The sequence below is a fragment of the Hevea brasiliensis genome, chromosome 4, assembly GCF_030052815.1.
Source record: "Hevea brasiliensis isolate MT/VB/25A 57/8 chromosome 4, ASM3005281v1, whole genome shotgun sequence".
NCBI classification, from domain to species: Eukaryota; Viridiplantae; Streptophyta; class Magnoliopsida; order Malpighiales; family Euphorbiaceae; genus Hevea; species Hevea brasiliensis.
Window position 1 is genome coordinate 16518599 of NC_079496.1, and position 25818 is coordinate 16544416.

At 28.4% G+C, this 25818-nt stretch overlaps 2 protein-coding genes across 2 annotated transcripts; both read right to left on the minus strand.

Annotated features, from left to right (window-relative positions):
• Nucleotides 1-9154: 9154 nt before the first annotated feature.
• On the minus strand, nt 9155-10902 carry LOC110636821 (NAC domain-containing protein 72). The gene is made up of 3 exons (XM_021786664.2): nt 10480-10902; nt 10129-10397; nt 9155-10047 (listed from the first exon to the last, which is right to left on the minus strand). Exons 1-3 carry the CDS (start codon nt 10658-10660, stop codon nt 9457-9459), a joined length of 1041 nt encoding a protein of 346 aa, XP_021642356.2. The 5' UTR covers nt 10661-10902; the 3' UTR covers nt 9155-9456.
• A 6889-nt stretch (nt 10903-17791) lies between these two features.
• LOC110636820 (ABC transporter G family member 9) lies at nt 17792-20774 on the minus strand. Its single transcript, XM_021786663.2, has 4 exons — nt 20284-20774; nt 19309-20098; nt 18805-19127; nt 17792-18706 (listed from the first exon to the last, which is right to left on the minus strand). The coding sequence occupies exons 1-4, from the start codon at nt 20386-20388 to the stop codon at nt 18047-18049; spliced, it is 1878 nt and encodes a 625-aa protein (XP_021642355.2). The 5' UTR covers nt 20389-20774; the 3' UTR covers nt 17792-18046.
• Nucleotides 20775-25818: the final 5044 nt, after the last annotated feature.

The following is a 25818-nucleotide window of genomic DNA, read 5'->3' on the forward strand; positions in this document are numbered from 1 at the left end:
TTAAAAATATTATTTAAAATATTGTTAAAAAATTTAAAAATTATTTTAATATTTTTAATTAAAATGTATCAAATCTAATTTTAAATTAATTTATAATACTCTTTAATTAATATATTCAAAAAATATTTTTTAACAATATTTTAATAATAAAATTAAATACATCATTTTATCTTTATTTGTTATAAAAATTTTGAAAAACATGAAAAATAGTATATATATATATATATATATATAAAGCTATTAGAGGGCACTTTCATGTTGATGGCGATTTGAACCTTTTCCCTGCATGTTTAATATTTAGGTTATTTTTCTCAAACAATAATAAAAGTAAAACGTTTCATGAATACTCTATTCAGATTACAAACGTAACTTATATGTATTCTATTAATTATTAATTATTAATTATTTTTTTAAATAATTAATTAAACAAATTAATTTAACTATTTAAATATATATTAATTATCAAATATATTTAACAACAAAATAAAACATTTATAGTAGATAGACGATTAATAAAATACGTAACATCTGCAATTTGTATAAATTCTATGATGCTCTAATTATAGAGTTTTTATGAACAACATTATAATTTTTTTAATTATTTAACAAGAATCATTTATTCATTCATCGAAAAAAATTCACAACACAATTCCATTTCTATTTTTTTAGATATATATGGAAAAAAAAAATGATATGTCCGTGGATACTTTACATGCACCAACAGGGATTCAAGAGTTGAGCGTTGGTTCATGCTGATGAATTGCCTATATATATTTCCATGTCTATATTTTCTTAATGGTTATAGTTATGGATTGTCTTTGACACTTTGAAGTGTTGCAATCTGGGATTCACAACAATGATTATTAAATTTTTATTAATAAATGTTATTTACTATAATTTTAAATTTGTAAATGTATTATTTTATAATTATGTTTTTTAGATTATTTAATTTTTATTTATTTATTCTAAGAATAAAATAAATAATATAATAATAAAACAATAATTATATATTTATTTTAATAACAAAATAAATAATATGATATAATAAATTAATAATTATATATTTATTTTAATAATAAAATAATTATATAATATAATAAATTAACAATATTTCAATAATAAAAAATATATATCATATATATTTTTATTAATTATTTTACATATCAATAATAATAATTTTAATAGTTAGATATTTAATATAAAATAATTATTATCAATTATTAACTTATTAAAATAAAATTTATCAGCTATTATATTCAACAGTCAAACTAAATAAATCATTAATTTCAATACAATAAGTTGAATAAAAAATATCCATAACTACAAATACTCAAAAAGTTATTTTAAAGAAACAAAATCTTCTTCCTAGTTAATAATATTATTTTTTAAAAAATTTTCGTGTTCTATTGAAGAGAAAGAAATTTATGCATCTTTTATTTATTTATTTATTTATTTATTTTTATCTTGTTTTAGAATTACCATCGGACTCTATATATTGACAATTGGAGGTAATAAACGGGTTGAGTCAGACCGGTTCCGGTTGGAATATTTGGGTTCTTAGCTTCTTATCATTTGGGACTTATCTTTTTTTTTTTTTTTTAGCATGTTTGGGTTTGGTCAGTTTGAGTAGCAACAGTTTATTGCGAGTTATCCATCAAATCGCTATGTGAAAAGAAATTCGAATCAATTTATGGATTATATATCATTTCATGTCGAAATATTAATTTTTATAAAAAAGTTTAATTTTTTTATTACAATTTCGGTTGATTGAGTCAACCCAAGCATGTCATCTTTTAAGCAAATCATTCATCGGTTCAGTTTTTTGAATTATTAAAATTTTAAGTATTTTTTATTTTGTATAGATTGAAGGAGATTGTGGTCGAATAAGCGAGTAGGATCGAATTTGCCAACCCTATCAACAGTGTCCTTAACTTTTCTCCAGTAATATTTTATGGTATGATGTAATTAATGTCAGCATATTTGATTGTGCCATTTAATAATATAAAAAAAATTTGATGTGTGAAATTGTAACTATATTATGTAATTAATTATATTTAAAAATAATATAATAATTTTTACCTATAGAAATGATGTAATAATGATTATTTATTTTTATTTTATTTATTTATTATCAATACTGCTACTATTACATTATTCAGTTATTACTATTGTCACAACCACTAATCATTATTATTATTATTATCACCACTTAGCTATTGTTATTACTACTTTCATAGCCATCACTGTCACCTCACCTTATTGTCACCACCTAACTGCTATTATTACCGTCACTATCACTATTTAGTTACAACTAAAATTTGATCAACAATCACTTAATTGAATATATAAATTAATTTAAACTCTAATTTAAATAAGAATTTTTCCATTTAAAGATAAAAAATTTAATTTTTAACTTATAATAGCCATAAATGGAGTATTTTTCTTGTGTCTGCAAATTTAAAAGTTCTATCAACACGATTAGAGAATATTTTTGAGGAAATAATTATTTTTCGATCAAGTTTTATTATTCTTTCATACTTAATATATGCTTTATTTCTATATTTTTTAAATTAAGATTTACTTTTATTTCTAAGATTGAAATATTCATATCTTCCTTTAAAAAATTTTATTTATAACAGAATTATAACCATTAGTTATAGGTAACTACCATTTTTTTTTTTTTGGCTGCCAAAAGCAACTAGAGTCCATCATAGGAAAAATTCTTGTGTGAAACTCAATCCATCACATATACGTATATTGTTTGAGGCCATTAGCGAGATAGAGTGCAATTTTTTTTTATGTGATTTTCTCATCTTCTACAATAAATAGAAAAATATAAAGTCCTTTTACATCTAAATATATCTTTTTTATATTCTCATTTATTGAAAGAAAATTAATATTTATTCAATGCATAAAATATTGTATTTATTGTTTTTTGAATTTATTGTATTATTTAGATGTGGGATTTTTGACACTCCTCCTCAAATAGAGGCCTGAAATGGTTGACACTTTAATATTGAAATCTCTCAAAAAACTTACCAAACTGCTTTCATACCATATTATAAATTTGAATTGAATTGAATGGATGAAGGTGAATAAAATTTATTGTATTATTTAAATGTGAGACTCTTGACATTTGTCATTAAAGGATAATTTAATTGATTTTTTTTCTTCATTTTTAAAATATAGAGAATGAGAAAATCTCACATTCAAATCACATCTTCTACTTATTTTAAGATTAATCATCTTTATGTTTTCTATAAAAAAAAGAAAATAACCCTTATGTTGAGAGAGATAACTATCTCTTGCTGTATAATCTTTTAATTATTACTTGATTCATAAATCTCCATTAAATAAAAAAATAAAATAAAATAAGCTTAGTCTTTAAGATTCAAGAAATATTATAACTAAAAGTGTAAGGGATAATGCAAAAAATGTTGATGACCTAGAACCACCAAATGAGTCAAACGTACTTATGAAAATTAGAGATAAGTATTTAAGTACTTTTGTACAAATCTGGTTGAAATGCTTGCACGTCTACCACCTCCAACTATCCCATGAGGGTGAGAAAATGAGAAAAAGAACAATAATTTAGTTTCAATTGTCAACCCAACTATCCAAATTCTAATGTTTTTGACAAATTTTTTTCAAGTTACTCTGTCCAAACAAATCGTGTTATAGCTACCTTATGCCTGTCCATGTTTAAAACGGAGAGGTTGTAACTAACTTCCTGTCTAAATTTAACTATTCTTTTTCTTCTTGATTGATATTTATTATTAAAGTATTCTCAATTCAATTTCTGCAAACTGATATTAAATCTCTTCTGAGCAGTCTTTGGAGCGTATTTCCTTCTATTAAATTACTGCATTCAAGATAAATAATCTTAAAATATTTTTTAATAAAAATTAAATCTTGATCGATAAAAAAAATTAATTTCTATCCTTACTTATATATTGAGTTAACTCGATTTTTTCCAATTTTCCCATTGTTATTCCCTTTCTATTTTTCTTATAATGACTTCTCGGAAGAAAATTGCATTGTTTCTTCTAGTACTATCAAAATTTTTAAAGAGAAAAAAAGGGTTTCTACCGTGCATGGGATTAAACATTTCTAGGATGTGAATTTTTTATAATTATATTATCAGAGATAGAGTCAATAAATTTTTATTGGGCCAATTGAGATATGCATTCAATTAATTGAATTGAATTAAATCAAAATTTTGATTAATTGAAATTTTAACCAAATTAAATCGAAATCGAGAAAAATATATTCAGTTGGTTATTAATTATAATCGAGTTAGCCAAAAAATATAAAATATATTTTAAATAAATAATTGATAATAAAATAAATTTAATTATAATAAATTTTTATTGATAAAAATAATAAATATGATTGGTTATTAATAAAATAATAATTATAAATTAAATATTATTAATAGAATTAAAAAAATATAAACATCATAGTATTATACTAAATCCTTGTATAAAATCCATAATAAACCATAAATAGTTACTAAATCGCATAATAACATAAAATTTAAAAAAAAACAATAATAATCATTAAAATTAAAGAAACATTAAAAATTAAAAATTAGCAAAACAATAAACTAAACACATTAGATAAAAACAAATGTACACTTAAATTAATCAATCCAAAATTTACACAAGAATTGAGATTACTAGTTTTGTCTATTTGTATATATATTAATAAAATAATTTTAAAAATTGAATAATATAAAGGATAGAAAGGTAAATGAGAAGAAAGATAAAGGAAAACAAATAGATTATACCTATAAAAGGGAAGGACAACAAAAAAAAAAAATTAAGAAAATTTCATGTAACTCAAAATTATATGATAGGAAATTATTAGATTACTTTATATATAATTTTTCAAATAATAACTATCAATCAAAATTTAATTTGTAATATAAAAATTTTAACAATTAATTTATTTAATTGAATGTTTTGTGCTTATTTAATGATAATCAATCACTTTTGATACTTCAATTTAAAACTCATCTTCAAAAAGAAATTAATAAGTGGTGTTTTAGGTTATTGAAATTTAGTGGTTTATATTTTCAATAAGTGGTTTTTAAAATTTCATAATTTAACTATTTAAACTATTTCATCTATTTCATTGATTAAATATTATGTTATGTAATTATATAATCAGTAAGTTAAATATTATTAGCATGTTAATAATATTTCAAAGCACAAAAGATTAGTCTAAATAAAATCCAATTACAGTTTCCAGCATCATTTTCAATTCTTCTAAAAAATTAATCATTTTCAACTCAAGCACTTGGGAGGAAATGGGAGGTTAGGGCAGGCCCATTATTTTCCAGGCTGAGATTTTAATTGGGCTTTTATATTTTTATTCGTAATGCATAATAGAATGACTGAATTCGGGCCTAAAGTAGTAATTGGGCCTATTTTCATGATGCAATTGGGCTTACATCTATTAAATGGAAAATATAAATATATATATATATATATTTATTTATTTAGAATAGAATTAAATATTTAAAGTTAGGTTTAGACCAAATAAATTTTTGTACTTTTTAGTAAGGTAAAATAAGTTTATAATTAATAAAATATTATTTTTCTTGATTTTAAATATTGAAAATTATTTATTAATTTTAAATAAAATAAAATCAAAAAATAAGAACATAGTGAACAACAATGTTTAATATTAAAACTATTATTCTTAATATTTTATTAATTAAAAATAAAAAAATATTTTATTAAGTATAGACTTATTTAATCTTATTTAGAAAGTACATAAATTTATTTAGTCTAAAACTTAATTTTAAACTTATTTAATTATTTACTGAAAATATAAGGGTTTATTTAATTTTTTTTCCTCTATTAAATTCCATTATTCAAATTCTTACATAAGAGATGATGATTTAATTTCCCATTTATTCCTTCTTATTTCATCTGGTTTTCTTCAAATCTTTCAATTTTCCTTTCACATTTTATCTCAGTATCTAATTTCTTTAAATCTATATTTCACTACACAATTATTTTTATTTCCATACTATTATCTCAATCTAAAATTTATTTTTATTGCGTCGAAGTGATCACAAAATCAATACATAAAGAAATAATTTTATTATTATTTTTTTTAAAAAAAAGGTCGAATTGATGTTGGGATTTTTCTTATCCACATCTTGATGATAAATAATAGGTAAAGGCAGAGATCCCATGGAAAGAATGAAAAATTGAAAAGAATGAAAATGGTGTAATTGTTGTGAAGAACATGGGTAAAATCTTGTCCTATAAAATTAAATCCCAAAGTTATTGTGATGTCACATCATTTCATAAAAGTGCACGCGTGCCTACCGAAATTTAATAAAATAAAATAAAAGCCAAGTGCATGCACATTCGCAGCTTGCATGTGCCAAACAAGCTCCATATATTTCACATAAAAAAAAAATAAAATTACAGAGAAATTGAAATTTTGTAATTACTCAAAAAGTAAGTGGAAATGAATTAAATTTTTATGGGTGTTGAATTTAATTAAATTTTAATAGAATGAATTTAAATATTATAATCAAATTTTGAATAAATTCAAAAATTATAAAATTTAATACTCGTGATAGGGTTTGGGTCTGATTCAAATTTTACATATTAAATATTTGTTATCTGTGAATTCATTTATATAAATATTTAATTAAATATAAAATATATATTTTTATAATAATATTTAATTTTTTATATTTTTTATTTTATATAAATAAAATTAAAATATTTTATGAAATTATTAAATATTTAAAATATAAATTATTAATAAAAATTATTTTTTATATAGATTATTAATTCAAATATATAAAATTAAATGAGTTCAGATATTTGTGGGTAATAATAATCAGATTTGAAATAAATTTGGATAATTGAGAATAAATTTTAATCGGGTTTAGAACATATTCAAATTTTAAGAATATTAATTAAATTTAAGTTAAGATAGGATAATTTTTTCGGGTACCCTATCTGTTATCATCTCTAGACCTGTTTTTCACTTTTTCTTTAAATTTATGTTAAAAAAAATAAAAATAAATGAATTTTATCTATTTGATATAGATATAAGGTTTCAAATAATAATAATAATAAATAAATAATAATTTTGAAAATTAAAAAAATGTAATATAATAATTTATTTGAAAACGTAAAAGGTTAGAGAATAATAATAGGAACAGTGGGTTGATGATAACTTGTACAGTTAAAATTGTTGAAGCATAAACAAAGAAAAATGGTGCTAGTCAATTTGAACAAAGATGCTATAGTTTCAGGTTGACCAAACGTGCAAGTAAAGAATTCAAAATCAAAGGGTCAATGCATATCTTTTAAAATACATTTTCTTTGAAACTAAGGTTTCGGCATCTTTGAGAATCATCCATCCAAATCCACAATCTGACTTCAAAATCCCCGCAGACAATTGTTGCCTTTTCTTCCACTGTTACTTCTTTCTCGCTTAGTCGCGCACCGTTGCATCTTGAGAGGAGCAAAAGTGAGAGGGCTAAGGTGTTTGCCATGGAACAAAGCAGAGAAACGAAAGCTAATTAAGCAACTAAATAATGTATGAACATCCCAAATCCACTAATTAATTTATGCCTTGCAAAATATTTCGTCAATCATCATTCAAAAGATAAACATAATGTCACACAAGCTAATATGAGACCTAAACACGTTCATAAAATTGAAATTTGAAAAATCTGCAAGCAGCCAGATCTGTAAGCATTTGATCCAAACGTAACTCCAATAAGAGCTCATTAAATCAATCAAAATATAAGCATTTTGAAAACAATGACGCTTATTTTCAAGCTACATGAGCAAGAACCTTTGAAGAAAAAAGTGGCATAGTCCATGGGGATGCTGCAGAAGAAGGGTAGTGAAAGTTATCTTGGAGTATAGTTAGAATACAAATCTAGCCCTTTGTGCGTCTTGACCAAATTCCAAAATAAGCAATACTGCAAATGGCTCAACGAATCTTGCAAATTGATTGAAAAAAATTTAAAAAAAAAAATTGTTCCAAAATTGGACTACAGTTGAGAGTCGATTACAGTTTATAGACTTGAATCAAATTAGGATAGCCTCTCTTTCTTTTAAATTAACTGTTCCTGATAGTTCCTGTTTGATCTGCTCAAATCATAGTTTTTTATTTTAAAAAAGAAAAAATGAAACAAAACTTTCAAACCATTGGGTTGGCTCAAATAGAATTAAAATTAAAAAAAAATTTAAATCAAAATTGAAACTAAAACCCTAAAAATTTAATTTAGGACATTTGGATTCACAAACAAGAATCACCAATTCTTACACCAAATTGGACCAAAATTGGCATGGTCAAAACAGAATCAATCCAAATCGGCTTAACAGAAACTAGACTTAAATCAATTCATGATTGATCAATCCGATTTTGAGTCAAAACCATATTTTCCTCTTATTTTTTTAGATCAGTTGGTAAATTTGACCAAATCAGATTGATTTCTAAAATTAATTAATTGAATTTGTCATTTTTGTCCAACCTGGATTGAAATAATAACCATACTGAATAACAATGAAAAATAAATCAAAACAAATAATCATGCATTTTGTACGTAATGATTATTACTTAAAAGTATAATCCAACATATAATAAAATTGTAATACATTAAATTTTTATTGAATAACTAAATAAAGTACAAAATATATAAAATTTAATCGCAATTTCATTATACATTCAATCACGTACTATCAAATAAAACTACAATGCCTAACATATTATATTTTAATTTTAATTTTTCTACAGAATTTATTATATTTTATTTTATTAGGCTATGGATTATATACCTAGAATAAAGCAATTTGAACCTCATGTCTTCAATAGAAAAGTTCTTTTTTTATTATTTTTATTTTTTTACCAGTTATGATGCAACTCATACATATGCATGACACATATGTCAAAAATATTAACTTAGATTTTAAATAATAATTAAAAATACTGAACAAATTTTAATTTAAAACAATTGGTTAAACAAATTCCATCATCCATGTTACAAATTTATGATCAGCACATGCATTGCTCCATCGCTATCTAATTAATTAGCTGTTACATACAAATATAACAAAATATTATAGGCCTATGATCCATCACACACATCCCAAATCAATCAATGTTTTCCATATATAGCAATATATGCCAAATTCATTGATCTTGGTCTCAAAATTACAACTTGGTCAATTTAATTATCATATTAAATCATACAGTTGTAACCATTGAATCTAATCCCCTAATACACCCAAAAATAATAGTAATAATAAATAAATAAAGTAGGGAAATTTTCATTTGCCCTATTAATAAAGTTCCCAACTTTTTTTTCCCCTCCTCGCCCCCAAAGAATGCAAGATATTTACAGAAATGCACCCCTCTTGTCTATTCTCTACAGTAAAATTGGACATGCACTCCTAAAATTCTGCTCTAATTCTGTCTAAACCCAAATCCACTACCCGGATGGGTCGAGTACCTAAACCCATACGGGTCAAGCGCGTTAGAGAAGTTCTGAGTCAACACGCTCGAGTTTTGTTGAAATAACACTGAGTTATTAACTCTCTGAGTTCTTACTCCGCTATGAACCTCCTCTTCAAAAGAGTTGTTGCCCGACTTTGAATCCAGGTGTCCAATTTGATGCTGTAATGAAGGGACATATATGTCGTTACCGTTATTCGTGTAATTCACCATCCCTTGAGTTTGAGCCTGTGCTTGCCCGCTCGGAACGAGTTCAGGCACCGCGTTCAACCCAGCTAGACTCGCCCAATCAAAATTACCCGTACCCAGGTTATTGAAGTTGATTTTCTCTTCAGGAGGTTGCATTGCTTTTAGCTCGTTGGTGCCAGGAACAGCAAAGAAACGGTCATCTATCTCCGTCAACGTGTCCAAAACATCATCGAGATGGGAAGAGGAAGAAGAAGATGATCCATTGCTGCTATGTTCCTTGGTAGAAACACTTGAAATGGGTTTTTGGGCACCCGAGTTCTTCTTATAAATCCGACATAGAACCCAATCATCAAGCTGCCATCACAGGAAACAAGAATTCAATAACACAATTCTTAAAATTCACAAATTACATTAAAAGCATGAAGTTTTCTATACCCTTGAGCTTCCATTTTTGCGAGAGGATTCTAAGAGGCGGTACTCGTGCATGATCCAATTCGTTTTAGTTCCTTTTGGAGCTTTTCCAACGTAGAACACTAAAGCTTTCTTGATACCAGCTTTACGCCCCTCTGATGTGATAATTTTATCGGTACCAGTGGCCTTCCAATACCCGGACCCTGCAACCCGATTGGGTCGGGACCCGTTTGGATACTTTCTGTCTCTGGGGCTAAAAAAATACCATTCTTTCTCGCCAAAAAGTGCTTTGTCTGTAACAAACAAAACCCAATTAATAAAATAAACGCTCAATAGATTAATTATGGGTAAAGTTTTTGTCGATTGAAATCTTACTTGGTAAAACCCATGGATCAAACTTGTACAAATCAATTTCACCAATGATTTGCAAAGAGAATTGTTGACCAGCAACTTTCCTACACAAATATTGCACTAGAAGCTCCTCATCGGTAGGGTAGAACCGAAAACCCGGTGGTAAGCTCAATTGAGCAAGAGGATCAGTTTCTTGAACTCCCATTTTCAGGCCGCAATTTGCAATCTTAAGACAGATGAAAGCAAAGAGAAATGTTTGTCTGGGTAAAGAGAAAATGGGACTACAATTTTCTCTCCTTTTCGTTTTTTTATTTGTTCTCTGGAAATTACGCTACGGGAGCTGTTTATATAGGAGATAGCATGTGGTAACAGAGGACAATTACGGTCGTCCCTGTCTTACTGTTGGATTAATGGGACCCACTTCATGCTTATCACCGTTAAAAGAAGGTCACGTGCCTCTATCTTGCGGCCACCCTTATCCAAGAGGGATTAGAGTTAGAGAGAGAGGGAGCTCTCTTCGGTGCATGAACCATCACGAAAGGCTACATTGAGTCATCCATTTGTTGGACACGTGTCGACAAAGAGCGGATATTTTAGAAATCCAGCTATGCGGGGATAGTTATTAGAAATATTAGGAATAATAAATAATAGATTTTTTTTTATAGAAAATAGACTCTTTCTATAATAGAGAAAGTAAATATAATAGAATAATGATAGATAATATGTACATAATATATATTTAATAATTTTTTCGATTACAGTACTTATTTTGCATGATCTCAAATTTAAAAAATAAATAAATAAATAAATAAAATAAAAATGGAAATGGAAATGTTTTAATTGGCGCAAATGCATTTTCCGCGTGATGACACGTGGATTCTTACACTTTCTTTTCTGGAAACTCTATTGAAGTTAGGCTGGAATTTTTTTTTCCAAAGGGAGGATAGTGAAAGGGCAAAAGAGTTAAAAAAAAAGGAGATGCTATTGAGGCTTGAAATTTTGGCGCGTTAACACGGGTTTTAACCCTTTTTTTGGGCCTTTTTCTAGGAAAAGGATGTTTCATATTAGGGTTTCTTTCACTCAAAAACCTCTATGAATTAGCTTCCAACTATAATTTAATTAAAAAAAAAGAAATATCCTATTTTTAAATTAAATTTAGATTTAATTATTTTTGTGCCATATAGAATGATTGAAGAGAGTGAACCATTAAGCAACTAGATTCCACGGTTCTAATGAAAAGATTTGGTGATGATAATGGGTTGGGAATGCGCACATAGCCACGACTAGATTGATGTCATGATTAGATTTATTTATTTTTAGAATGTTGATTACGTGGAATAATTTTAGAATAAAGTATATCTTTATATGGAATTTTAGAATTGTTTGGTGGGTCTAGATGTGGATGTGCTTTCATCGCAAATCACCGGGTAGAAATTCTCCCAATTTTGGTAAAATTTTCCGTCATTTTATTTTAAATGCCACGTGCAAATCAAACAGACCAACCAACATGTGGTTGCTTGTGATTGGTCTAAAAGGCTGCAGCTGTCATGAAACCGGGAGAATCGGATTCGGACTAGGACCACCTGCCTTTTCTCCTTTTTTCCTGCTAACTTGTAAGTTTTAAAGGACAGTTTGTGGTTGGCGAATTCGACACGTGGATTTTGATCCTTCCTGCTCAAACTCAAAGTCTAATTTTGACTATATGATGGCCAAGAAATTAAAAATCTGTTGGAGTTTTCAAGGTGTTTTTTTTGGTCTGAGACTGTAGCAATTAGAAAGCTGATTTAATTTGGATATCTGATGAAATTTCCTTCGACTTGATGCACATCATCAGTCTTCTCAACCTATGATAAGCATTTGACAAATAAAAAAAAAAAGGTAAAATAATCATAGGAGGAGCTAGAATTTAATATACTTATTTAAAATTACTTTATACAAAAATAAATATTTTAAAAAATTGATTAAAATAATTAGACAAAAAATCTATATTTTTAGTGTGACAAGTCTTGGGCAACTGCACCATTAGTCTAATTTCAACAAAAGTGCTTAAAGCCTAACTTGAAATTAATATTTGGCTGCAAAACCCAATTTCTGTGATACTTCGAAAGTCATTGCTTGAATATCAAGTTCAAAGTTCCAACACATTTATCAGATACAAACCGACCTGCCAACTTCCTGGAATACATCCCTATCATGTCACATTTGATACAAATTATACACATGTATGTCCTGTTTTGTAATCTAAAAAGTTTAATTTTAATATACTATTAAAATATAATACCATTTCTCGAACGTTCAATTTTGCTTTGACTTTAATTCATCAATTCGTTGAATGTGAATTCTAGCTGGCTTCTCCCATCTAATTTAAAGCCTTATAGCTGAAATTTATATTTCTATAATTAATGAGCTAATTATGCTACTTAAACTCTACATGTGCTTTTATTACCTACAAAAAATAAAGGGGAAGTATTTTTTTTTATTTTTAATTTTTATTTAAAATATTATTTGACATCTCTATTTTTAATTGCATTCTATTTAATATCTGAATTTTATAAAATGTAATTATTTAATTCATGTGATTTGATAAATATGTGGATGCAACTTGTATGTATTAACCTTTTTGTTAGACTTTTATAAAGTTTAATTTATATATATATATATATATATATATATGATTAAATAGTTATATTTTTATAAAATTTAAGTGTTAAATGAGATATATAGAATTAGACCTGAGTAAATTTTGATTTGAATTAAAAAATTAAATTGAATTAAGTCAATTCAATTGATTCAATTTTTTAATATAAACGGTTTGATTCGATTTGAGAATTTTGATAATTTTGATAATTTAATTATTTAATTCAATTAATTTAGTTATTTTTATTAAAAATGAAAGAAAATCGAATTCAACCAAACATTTTAAGGTTATATATAAGTCCTCTGTCTCGTCCTCTCATTTGTTAATTTCCACGAAAGTCACTGGGAGGTGAGAGTGCTCACCTCCTCTGCCTTCTCCTCCCTCCTCTTTTTTTTTCTTCTTCTTCGGTCTTCACTCCTTTTGTTTTCCTTCACGTGACATCTCTCCCTGTCCTATGAAAATCAATGAAATACACATGATCCACGAGATCCACCACAGTCAGCATGCGTCTCACCTCTATCTCCTGCGAGCGGCATCTCACCTCATACTCTAGAGCATTGTTGCATTGCACCATCAAAGACTGTTGCATTGCAGTATTGCACCATTGATACTTACCTTGACCCATCAAAGACCCATGCAAACACATGCTCACCTCGATGCCATTAGAGTCAATACTATGATAAGTCGAAGATCGATTTGTTGATTGAATTTATTACCGTGAATTTGTTTATGTAAATGTTTCAAATATTGGTTCATTGATTTGTTCATTGAATTTGTTGTTGTGAATGCTTTAATTGATTAAATCTGTAAATTTTAAGATGATTATTGATTGAATTTGTTGCCTATGAATTTGGGTATTGAGAATTTGGGGGGAAATTTCATGACACAATATTTAGACATTTTCTTCAAATTGACGATTTTGAATTGAACTAAGCCAAACTAAATTGGTTTCAACTTAATTATTCTCTCAATTTCATTTGGTTTCGGTTGACATTTTACATAAAATCAATTTTTCAGTTTTTTAATTTTGATGTGATTTGAAACTAAACTAACTGAATACTCTCTCCTATATAGAATTGAAAATAAAAATGCTAAATGACTTTTCTAAGTAAAAGTCAAAGTGAAATAATACATTCAGCCAAGAAGAAACAAAGTTGCATTAGCAGCCCCATCTACAGCCTTAGTTATGCTAACGATCATATTCCGAAAATTATGAGCACCTTCGGCCTAACGCCCACCAAAATAGTGTCCTACCAAGTAAATATTATTAATTAAGGCTTTTAAGTTGTGATACCCTCTCTTAAAAGAAGCACATTGTAGACCGCCATTGGGTTGAGCAGGGGGCGGATTGGGTCTTAGGTTTTGCATCTATATCAAGTGAATTTACATCCAATCATTTTTTTTTTTTTATATTTACTGTAATTTCTTAATAAATTTAATGATATGCCCTAATCTTAGACTGAAGGAGCTTTGACCCTCTATCAATGTGAACTCCACGTGGTGAATTTCATTTCTACAAATGGAGATTGGATGGTCAGATTGTGACTCGTAATTATTAAAAAGAAAATATTTTTTCAAACCTAATTATTAGCGTATACTAATGAGGCTTGAACCATTTGCTTGCTAAGTTTTTGGTTTTATTATTAGGGGTGTGCAAACGGTCACTTTGATTTTGAACTAAATCGAATCGATAAAATCAAAAATAAAAAATTTTAAAAACCAAATCAAACAGATTATTAAGAGAAAATTGAATCGAACTAAATCAATAAATATCAGTTCTGTTTTAAACCAATCAAATCGAATTTTATAAAATTTCATATTTTCAACATTAAATTTCAATAACAAAAATATAAAAAAAAAACTTAGAAATCAAAACTAAAAAATCTTAGAGTTTTTTTGATATATATATATATATATATATATATTAATAATTTCGGTTTAGTTTGATTTTTTTTTATTTTTTATGAAAACAACCGAATCGAACCGAATCGATGAACCAAAATTATTAAAATTCATAAACTAAATCAAACCAATTAAATCAAATTAATTTGATTCGATTTAATTTTTCAATTTAAACTGAAATTTGCTCTCCCCTGTTTATTACAAGATTAGAGCAAACAATAATTGGTGAAGAAAATTGACCAAGATTAATAGCTATTTGGTTCCAATTGAATGTTTTTTAAATTTCAAGGGAAGCACTCCAAGTGTAAGCTTTCTGACAACCACTAGTGCCTCATGAATAATTGAGTTAATAAGTATGAACAGGCTTGTAGTGGCAGCTGCATTTAGCTCAACCTTTTAGGTGACCTATCACATTCCATTAAGGTTTAACTTTTGGCACATAGGAATATTCAAGCCCACAATGAGCAAATGTTTTCTTGTATTTTTTTTGTCTTCACAATGAAAAGTGAGATTAGGGAGGGACCCAATTTCATTATAATGGACTACAAGCAACCACTAGACCACCCACCATTTTTAACAATGTCAAATCTCCCAAGGTTGACCAAAGCCCCAAACCTTGTGGTAAACATGGAACTCATGTAATTTTGTTCATATTCCTGCTTAAAAATTTAATTTAATTAATTTTTTATTTATTAAATACCTTAATATATTTATTTATTTATTTGATTAACGAGTCACTTTGATATACACACATAAAAGTGAATAAAAACAATTACAAAAATATTAACATAGTCTTTAAAATAATTATGGATAAGAATTATCATTTGAGAGAAAAAAAGATGTGAGATATAATAATAATAATAATAATAATAATAATAATAATAATAATAATAATAATAATAATAATAATAAGTATTCTAAAATTGAATAATTGTTGAAGAAGTAAATCTATTAAAAGAAATTTTTACAATGACGATGATGAATGATAAAATAATAATAAAGGATGAGGAAAAATTTTCAAAGTTATAGAAATAAGGAAAATAAAAAGTCAAACTATATAAAAATTAATATACATTTAGGTGTTGTTTGGTGGGAATAACTTTGCTAAAAAATTTTAAATTTTTAGAAAGTATTAAAATTTTATTTGTTAATTAATCAAATGATTTAATTTCTCATAAAGTTAAGGCTCTCCTTTAAGTAACTTACTTACTCTAACTCAATTAAATTATTCCTTAGAAAGTGAGTTCTCATAAAATAGGCAATTTAACACAAGGAATACTCACAGTTCAGTATGTATCATCCTAGGATCAAGTAGCAGTGTTATTTTATTGTTGGTTTTTGGATATATTATAATTTATTCTTTGGAGTTTGACAAAATTCACAGATTAATCCTTATATTTTTAAAGTTTTTTATTTAATTTTTAATATTTTAATAAACCTATAGATTAATTTTACTATTACAATCACAATTAAATTATCGTTAATTTTAACAAAAATTACTAAAATACTTTTTACTATATTTTTAATTTAAAATAATTTAGTTTATGAGGTTATTAATTTTTGTAAATTATAATTATTAAAAATATGAATTGATTATTTAAGTTCCTTAAAAGTCTTGGTTAATTATAAAATCATCCATATATTTTACAAAATGATCCCTAAATATTATAAATATTTATAAACAAGCCCTTATATTTTAGTAATTAATAAACATATATAAGGATTAATTTGTAAATAGTTTTAATTATTAAAGTATGAATTAATTACTTTAAGAACCTTATATTTTAATTAATTATAAATTCATTCTTACATTTTAACAATATAATATAAAATGCAAATACAATTTAATAGTTAATTTCATAAAATTTAACCATTAGTTTTGTAAATAATAGTTATTTTGTAAAATTAATTATTAATTATGTTAAAAATTATAACAAATTAATTTAAAAAATTTTAATTTGTAAAATTAAAAATTAAAATAATTATAATTTTTAATTTTGTTGCATGAATGACTATTTTGTTAACAAATCAAAACCTTTAGAACTATTTTGTTTCATATTGAAATTCACAAATAATTTTTTTTTTATTTTTTTAAACTAATGATAATTTTGATGAAAAATTAGACAGAATAACTAATTATTTGTAGATTTTTTAAAATGTCAAGAGCTAAATAAGTGGGGTTTAAAAATATAAGGACGAATATATAGGTTTCACTGAATCTCGGGAGCTAATATGTTGATTTTGTTATATTTTAGAGACTAAATTATTTTAAACAGAAATTATAGTAAAAGTCATTTTGATCATTTTTATTAAAATTAATGGTGACTTAATTATGATTCTAACAATAGACATTTGTAGGTTTACTAAAATATTAAGGATTAAATAGATAAATTTTAAAAATATATAGATTAATTTATAAGTTTTGCCAAATCTTATATACTAAATTATAATTTGACCTTAATTTTATTTTATTTATCTTATACATGTCCCTATAGTTATATGTAAATATAGATATCTATATATGTTCTCACTGAATGATATAAATACAATCAAAGTATCTAAAATCATGGATCTCTTTGCATCTAATATGGCTTAATGAGTGATTAAATGTGCACCTGCCTCATTTTGAGTTTCAACACACTCCTCTGTCCTATTTCGATAGCTTTTGAAGATTTTTACACCAAAATTAAAAAAAAAAAAAAATTAAATAGTATCATTTTTATAAAAATACTAATAATTAACTAAAATATCTTTATAATATCATTAAAATCTTGAAAGATGTCAAGAAAAAATCAATACATTAAAAATATCAATAAATAAGGATAAATTTGAAAAAAAATAATTAATATTTTCTTAATTTTTTTAAAATAACAAATAAAGTGAGAACAAATCAATTCTAGTAATTTGGACCGAGACTCTCAAAGGGCTCCGGCTTGGGCATATTGGCTCTGGGTCTAAGAATACAAGGTTTTTGAATTCTGAAATGCGTGGGTTACTTATTGAAACTAGCGATAGAGACCCAGAATGCAGAGTTAATTAGTTTAATGCACACTACTTTCCAGTCACTCCAACCCGCATAAGAGCAAGATAAGCAATTAGCCTGTAACCTACAAGCATAATCCCCATTGCAACAGCTGAAAGAACTTGCTTATCAAGCCCCACTTCCTTTATTGCAGGATAATCCCCAACTAAGCAAACACCCCCACTAGTACCACATGGATATGTGTCACTAGCCTTGTACTGAGATCCCAGCAAGAGTTTGTACGCGTGGTGGCTAATGGAGATGTACTTAATCCATCGAATGAAGACAGGAACATGTTGAACATAGTACCCACCAGCTAGTAGGAAGGATAGCATGATCACTGATCCTAGTGTAGTTGCAGATTTTTGGTCCATCACCATTGCACCAAGAGCCAGACCTAGGCCTTGGGCTGCTAGGACATTAAATAAGAGAACAAATAAGGTGCGCAAGAAGTTTTCAGCTGTGCTTTTAAGCCCTGCCATCCAGTAGGTTATGGTAACGAAAATAGTAGGAAGGACAAGCTCCATTGGAAGGTCACTAACCATCCTTGACATGAAATATGATGAAAGCCTATACATTCCTGAAGATCGCTCTTTTTCAAGCATCCTGCGTTCTTGAGGAAAGGTGAAGATGGCTTGAAATAGAGGGAAGAAACCCCAGAACCCAGAGTAAAAGAAGAGGAGCCCAATCTGCATTTGATGAGCTCAAACATGAGTGCTCCAAAAAAAAAAAAAAAAATCAACATATGAACTAGTGGGATAATATAATATGGTAGAGTAATTGTTACTTGATCTTGCAAGTGTGAGGCATCAGATTGCCACCATAGTAAACCTGCAAGCAATGCTACTACTAAGATCTGTCCAATCTTGAGACCAGAAAAGGACTCATGCTTCCTTTCTTTCACTCCTCTTCTAAACAGCACTGCAAATTGTTGCCACCAAGTTGTGGCCCACTGTGCGAACTGCTTATCATTTACTCCATCTTGAAGGTGATTGTCAATGTTTTGAACCTCTGCCTTCAATTTGTCTGCAAGATTGCTCTTATAGGCAGAAACTAGAGACTGCTTGACTATGGTTTGGTTGTCACAAAAATCGGTATATGATGATACGCCTACAGCAGGAGCAAACAAATTGCATACATGTGTCTTTATCAGAAACCAAATTACAAGAAGCAAGCAATGAAGAACATGATGAAATCATGTAAAATTATTACGACTAGAGAATCTGCACATTAATATATCTTGAGCAGTTTTTGATGGATTAAATTAAGGATCATTACTTAATTCATATACCATTTGCAAGATCCAAAATGAAATCCGAAGGGTTCATGGCAACTGAAGGCGTATATCCGACGTTAGAAAAGTAATCCATAACTTCTGATCCTTTCCCAAAGTACAAAGGATTCCCGTCTGATAACAGTAGAACCTTATCAAACATGTAAAAAAGCCTACTTGAAGGCTGGTGTATAGTCATCACAATCGTTCTTCCTCCTTTGGCTTGCTCCCACACTGTGGACACAATCCTTTGAGCTGTCGTAGAATCAAGACCCGAAGTTGGTTCATCCAAGAACAGAAGGCTTGGGTTTATAAGCATTTCTTGTCCTATACTAACCCTTTTTCGCTCACCTCCTGAAACCCCTCTCAAGAATGATCCTCCTATTATGCTATTCTTGCACTTGGTTAAACCAAGTTGAGTAATCACAGCCTCTGCGTGCGTGGTTTTCTCTTCTTTTGTTAGACTATTAGGTAATCTAAGAAGGGCAGTGAAGACTAATGTTTCAGTGACAGTCAAGTGAGGGTAGAGAACATCATCTTGACTAACGAATCCTGTGTTTCGCTTGATTGCATTAGAGAAGGGCCTGTCATTGTAGGTTATTGCTCCGCTAAGTTTTCCACCAAGTTTGCCTCCTAAGGCAGTCAACAGCGTTGTTTTGCCACTCCCAGAAGGTCCTAACATGGCTAGCATTTCACCTGGCAGAACAATGCCTGTGATTCCCTTTAATATCAATTTTTCTTCAAGTTTTGTGCCCTTGTGACATGAGCCTCTTTTACTCAGTGAAACCTTGTAGACCACATCCGCAAACTGTACAATAAATAGATCCAATGCTCCTAGGTTTAGAAATTGTTTCGCTATATCCTATATATGGATTAAACTTGAACAAACAAAAATTATTCAAAATTATATATAAAAAAATTAATTAATATAAAATCTTATTTCAATACATTCATATGACAAAATCCCACTAAAAATAATGGAAAAATTTATACCTTCAAAGTAACAGGACGATTAGCTTTCTTTAAGATGGCGGCTGCTTCTGCTTCAGGCTCTTCATTACTAGCTTGTGCTTCAATATCTGCCATCTCTTGATCCATCTATGCTGTTCTTAAAAATACCAACTTTACTTCTCTTTTGCTCCTGTAAAACTGGAAGATCGAAAGAGAATATGAAAAGATGTATGTATGTATATATAAATATATAGTATATATCAGTATTGAAAACTCCTTCCTTTCTTTAGATTAATAGTGGGTGATTCTTTATGAGCAGTAATGTATAACAATGCAGGTGTGCGTGGATCGTATGCATATAAAAAATGGGATGCAAAGAAGAGAGAAAGAGGGCTAGGAGTGGTTCATGCGAGAGAGATGAGAGATGGTGGATATTGGCCGGGTAATAAGTTGAACTATTCACGGCTCTATTAATGGGTTGGCTTCCATTCTCTTGTTTGCTTCATCTCCTTGTCCGCAGCTTCTATCTCTCCTCTTTCTGTTAGGATACGATTCATTTATAAATGTTTATTTCAAGATTTCCTCCAGATAGAGATCCATTTGTGTCCAAATTCTACTCTTTCAATTTTAAAAATTTCCAACAATCACCATTTATTTATTTATAATTGATTTCATCTCAAACTTTAATTTTAAGAATTCACATTGTTAGAGCCTATCTTAAAAACGAATTTAATACCATTGTATTAAAGTTTATTGATACTAATTACTTTTTTTAGTTAACATGAGTTGCATCATAACAATTTATATACATCAAAATTATTATTTTTTTTTCTAATGCTATGTTTGGATACCGATATTTAAAGTAAGGAATTTGAATTTAATTTTAACATAAATTATTAATAAATTATGAATTTCAAAAAACACTTTTAATTATTAAGAACCTTTTAGTGTGAATTTAAAATAATATTATTTTATAAATTATTTAAAATCTATATTTAAAGAAGACAAAAACTATATTATAAGCTTAATATATATTCATAATTTTAATCAATTGAGCAAAACACTTATATTTTTATCAAATTTAAATTTTATATTTCAAATTCTTCTATTAAAAAACAAGGTTAATGATTTTAAAATCAAATCATAAAATATTTATTTACCCATTCTAATAATTCACTCATGTCGAATGCTTATAAAATTTTATTAAATCTTGAATGTGTTATCAGAAATATATTCAAATTATTATTTGGTTATTGGTAAAAAAATAAAATCATTTAAACTATTAATTAATCTACTATGTATGCAGCAGCTTAGTTGTTGTCACCGCCATTCCAATATCTGATATGAACTGTTAAGTATTGTAATACCCCTATATGCATAGTCTGTTATATTTTACTGTTCCGGTGATCGGTGTCGGTCTGGATAATTAAGGGGATTAGAACCACATCTAAGATACCTAGATAAGCCTTGAATGCAAATAATTAGTGATTGTTAGCTAGTTAAGTATAAATAAGAAAAACAGAACACAAAAGGTTAAATGAGCCGAGAGTCACAGCGATTGGTGACCTTCCCGGGAAGTAACTGCGAGTTCAGTCTCAACCCGAATTTTGAACCGAAAATTGTGACACCATGGTCCTAAGAACTACTGCGAACATAGTGAAAAAGATAAAATAACAAAAAAGAGTTGTTAAGCAAGTCAAATAATTAAGTCAGAGATCCGGAAGAAATATTGAATAACTAACAAACCTGATCAGACCGGCGAGGGACAATTTAGTCAATTTATCCCTAGAGGTGACTCCTGACCTAACTGTCCAATAAAATTGGAGAAATGAAAATTTTGGAATCGAGAATTAAATTAAAGAACTATTCAAAAATTAAAGAAAAAGAAAAAGTAGGAAAATTTCCTTTATTATATCATCACCTTACCTCACCATGACATCATAATTCTTTTTTTTTTTATTTATGAGAATTTTTGACCAAGTCAATTATATAAAATTACACCTAAAATACATAAAAAAATTAAAAGGAATTTCACTTCTTCTTTTTCCTTGAGTTTCGACCGCCCCTCCCCTTTGCCACCTCCATTGTCAAACCTCCATTAAAGCTTGCTTCAAGCTTTTGTTCTCTCACTTAACCCTAATTTCTCCCATAATTACTTTATAAAACCTTACTATCCTCACTTGAGAAGGAGATTGAACAAGAAAGAAAGCAAGAAAAGAGAGGAAATTGAAGAAGGGAACATCAAAGTTTGAGGTTAGTGTTTAAATTAAAATTTAAAGTTTAATTTATGTGTTTGTGGTTACATACACTTAGAAATTAGAGAAAATATAAACAAAAACAATTATTGGGGGATAAATGGAATTTTCAGCCAACATTTAAGGGAGTTAGAAGGGTATGATTTTGATGAAATTACAGAGGTAATTGAGTGTAATTAAGCATGTAAACAAGACTTATACCCTTTAATTGTATGAAATTGCACAATTGGAAAATTAGGGTTCTTAAGCCTTTTGAAATTAGGAGAAAAATTGTAGGAAATGGTCAATTGATGCAAATGACCTTAATTGAAGTGAGAAATGGTCAATTGGGACCATTTGTGGTATGTTTGAATTGGTAAAAACCAATTGCAATTCAGATTGGTTAGAGACACTATTTTGGCAGCTTGACCTAGGTCTCTTTCAGGGACTAAAACTGAAAATTTATCAACCCAATTGGTGCGAGGCCAATTAGGAATAAAAATAGACACATAATGGCACATTTTTTATTCAGGAACTATGCCCAGAAAATAACATTAGGACAGTGAACAATTAGGTCAAACCCGGGTGTTGTGCACTGCCACTGTACAAAAATGATTAAATAAACAGTATTTGTTCATTTGGTCATAACTTGGGCTATACAAGTCCAAATGACCTGATTTTTGTGGCATTAGAAAGGTATGACATAACACTACAACTTTTATGAAGAATACCAATCCAAATTTTGCCCATAACCCAGTCATTTTGCCACCTAAAGTTAGTGGTCCAAAACTGCCAAAACCAAATTAGGTACCTAGAAATTCTGGGTTGACTAATTCGGCTAGCCATGTTCAAATGGTCATATCTTGGGCTATAAAACTCCAAATGGAGTGATTCAAAAATGGAATTAAAGCTAAGACAATAAGGAACAACTTTTATGAAGAATACTTAGCCAAATTCTAATAGCAACTTGACCAATGGAATAGTGCAATACAAGACATTGAAACTGAAAATTTGAAAATGCAATTGGGAGACCTAAAGATTGAAGGGACAACCAAAACCAACAAATTAGGTAACCAAAATGTGGCATGTGTGTGTAATTGAAATTCTAATACCTATTAAGCATAAGAAATTCAACATTTTGACTTGAATAGTGCCGTAAATAGTAACCTCAAAATGCAAATTTTAAAGAACATTAATTTAAGCATATTAGAGCCAGACATAAGTAATTGTGAATTTATGATTGAATTTTTTATACGTTATGATATTGAAACACTATAAAATTATGTGTTTCAGTTGAAAAGAATACCGAGAAAGAACCCGAGACATCAAGTCAAGGCCTAGAGGAGACTCGCACAAGGTTTGTGCACAACATAAAAATTTTTCTATAAATTCTCTTTGATAATTTGTTTTGATGAATAAATTGTGATTTATTTTTACTGCAAATTTGTGAATAAAATGAATATTATGCTTTTGACCTAAATTGTTGGAAATTTAATTGTATGTGTTTGAATTGTCAATAAATATTTAGTAAAATGTTAAGATAGTTTTGAAACCACAGTGTCATGACTATATATCTGAATGCCTCACTAGCATGCCTAGTGGAAGGAATTAGTTTTGAATTTTGATTCCCTCTCTGGCTGAAGTGTTGAGGTGTGTGCCAGTAGAGGAAAAAATTGAATGGGTACCCATAGATTGAGCTAGCTAGCCTTGAGATTCCTCATAAGCCTCCGGCTATTGAGATGAACATTGTACTGATGGCATGATATAACTGTGTGTTTTTATGAAATTATTTTGTAACTTCCGAAATGAGAATGTTTGACTAAAAGTATAAATTGTGTTTTGTATCTGCTTTTCCTTTTTAGTACCATAATTTAATAAATGTGATTTAATTTACACATAAAATTATATTTTTGTTATGTTGTACACCACTGAGTCATTGTACTCAGCGATAGCTTTTTATTGTTGTCGCAGATAGAGAGACTAGTAGAGTAGTGAAGTGAGCTGCTAAGGATTTCAGAGCTACTTCTGGACCTTTTTTCGGGTATAATCTTATACCCTGATTGTACATATTTATTTTGATGTAATTAACTGTATGTACATTTGTAAATTGGTCATGAGCAGTTGTACAGATTTTGTAATATTATTATTTTGGATTTTCAGATGAAAATTCTGGACTGATGAATGTAACTTAATTTTTCTTTAATGAAATATGTATGAAACTAATTATTACTATTTTCGAAAATATTTGAATTGAAATTTTGAGTTGTGAAATTTTGATTTGAATTATGAGAGTTGAGCTAATTTGTGTTGATTTGAGTTGAAATGGTGGTTGAGATTGGTTGAAGTGATATATTTGGAAGTGTTTTCCACAGGTAAAATTTTTGATTTTTTTCAAATACAGTCGGCACTCTGCCGAAATTTTTTCAAAATTTGTGGAAAAACAAAAATGGACAAAAATTTTACCAAATCTTTAAATTTCAAGTAAATGTTTTTAATACCTGCTAGAAAAGCTCATCACTTTCAAAAAGTAAGAAAATTGTCTTAAAATCTCTTGTAGTGTATTAAATGGGTTATCGGTAGACGGAGTCGGCAATTCATTAGGTATACTACAGGATCATGTTATGCCTTACAGAGGGGTAAGGTGTGACATATTTTAGTGGTATCAGAGCAAGTTTTTAAAGTATGTTTTAACTTATGAATTTGTATATTTTCTTTGATAAGTACAATTGTTCAATGTCCTTATTTGATACATACAGTGCATTACATTATAAATATGAACTAACAGAGAGAAATCTCCTTGTGTTATTTGTTCAGGAGGTAAAATACCCTCGAATTGAAGTGGAAGAAGGGGACCGCTCAGTTGAGCAATCGGTAGAGGTTGAGGCACAAAGGGAAGGCCCAGCCCTCCAAAACGTTAGTGGTTCAGTGGCACCGGCCCCACAAATGCCGCAGTTTCCTGCACAATTTGCCCAGCAGATGGCTGCAATGTTCCAACAAATGGCTGAAAGTATGTCTGCTTAAGCTACACTTCAAACACCAGTGGTGCAACCTCAGGCTCCAGCCAGACAATATGATAAGCTATTGAAATATGGGGCTACAGAATTCAAGGGTACAGTAGACCCTCTAGAGGTAGAGCAGTGGCTGGAGAGAATGGACAAAGTATTCAAGAAACTGCACTGCCCGGATGAATTGAAATTTGAATATTCAGTGTCACTACTTCAAGGGGATGCGTATGACTGGTGGAAGACCATCCCCTACAGCTTGGTGGAACCTCTAGTATTGACCTGGGATGACTTCATCAGAGAGTTCAGACAGAAATATGTCCCAGATGCATATATGGACT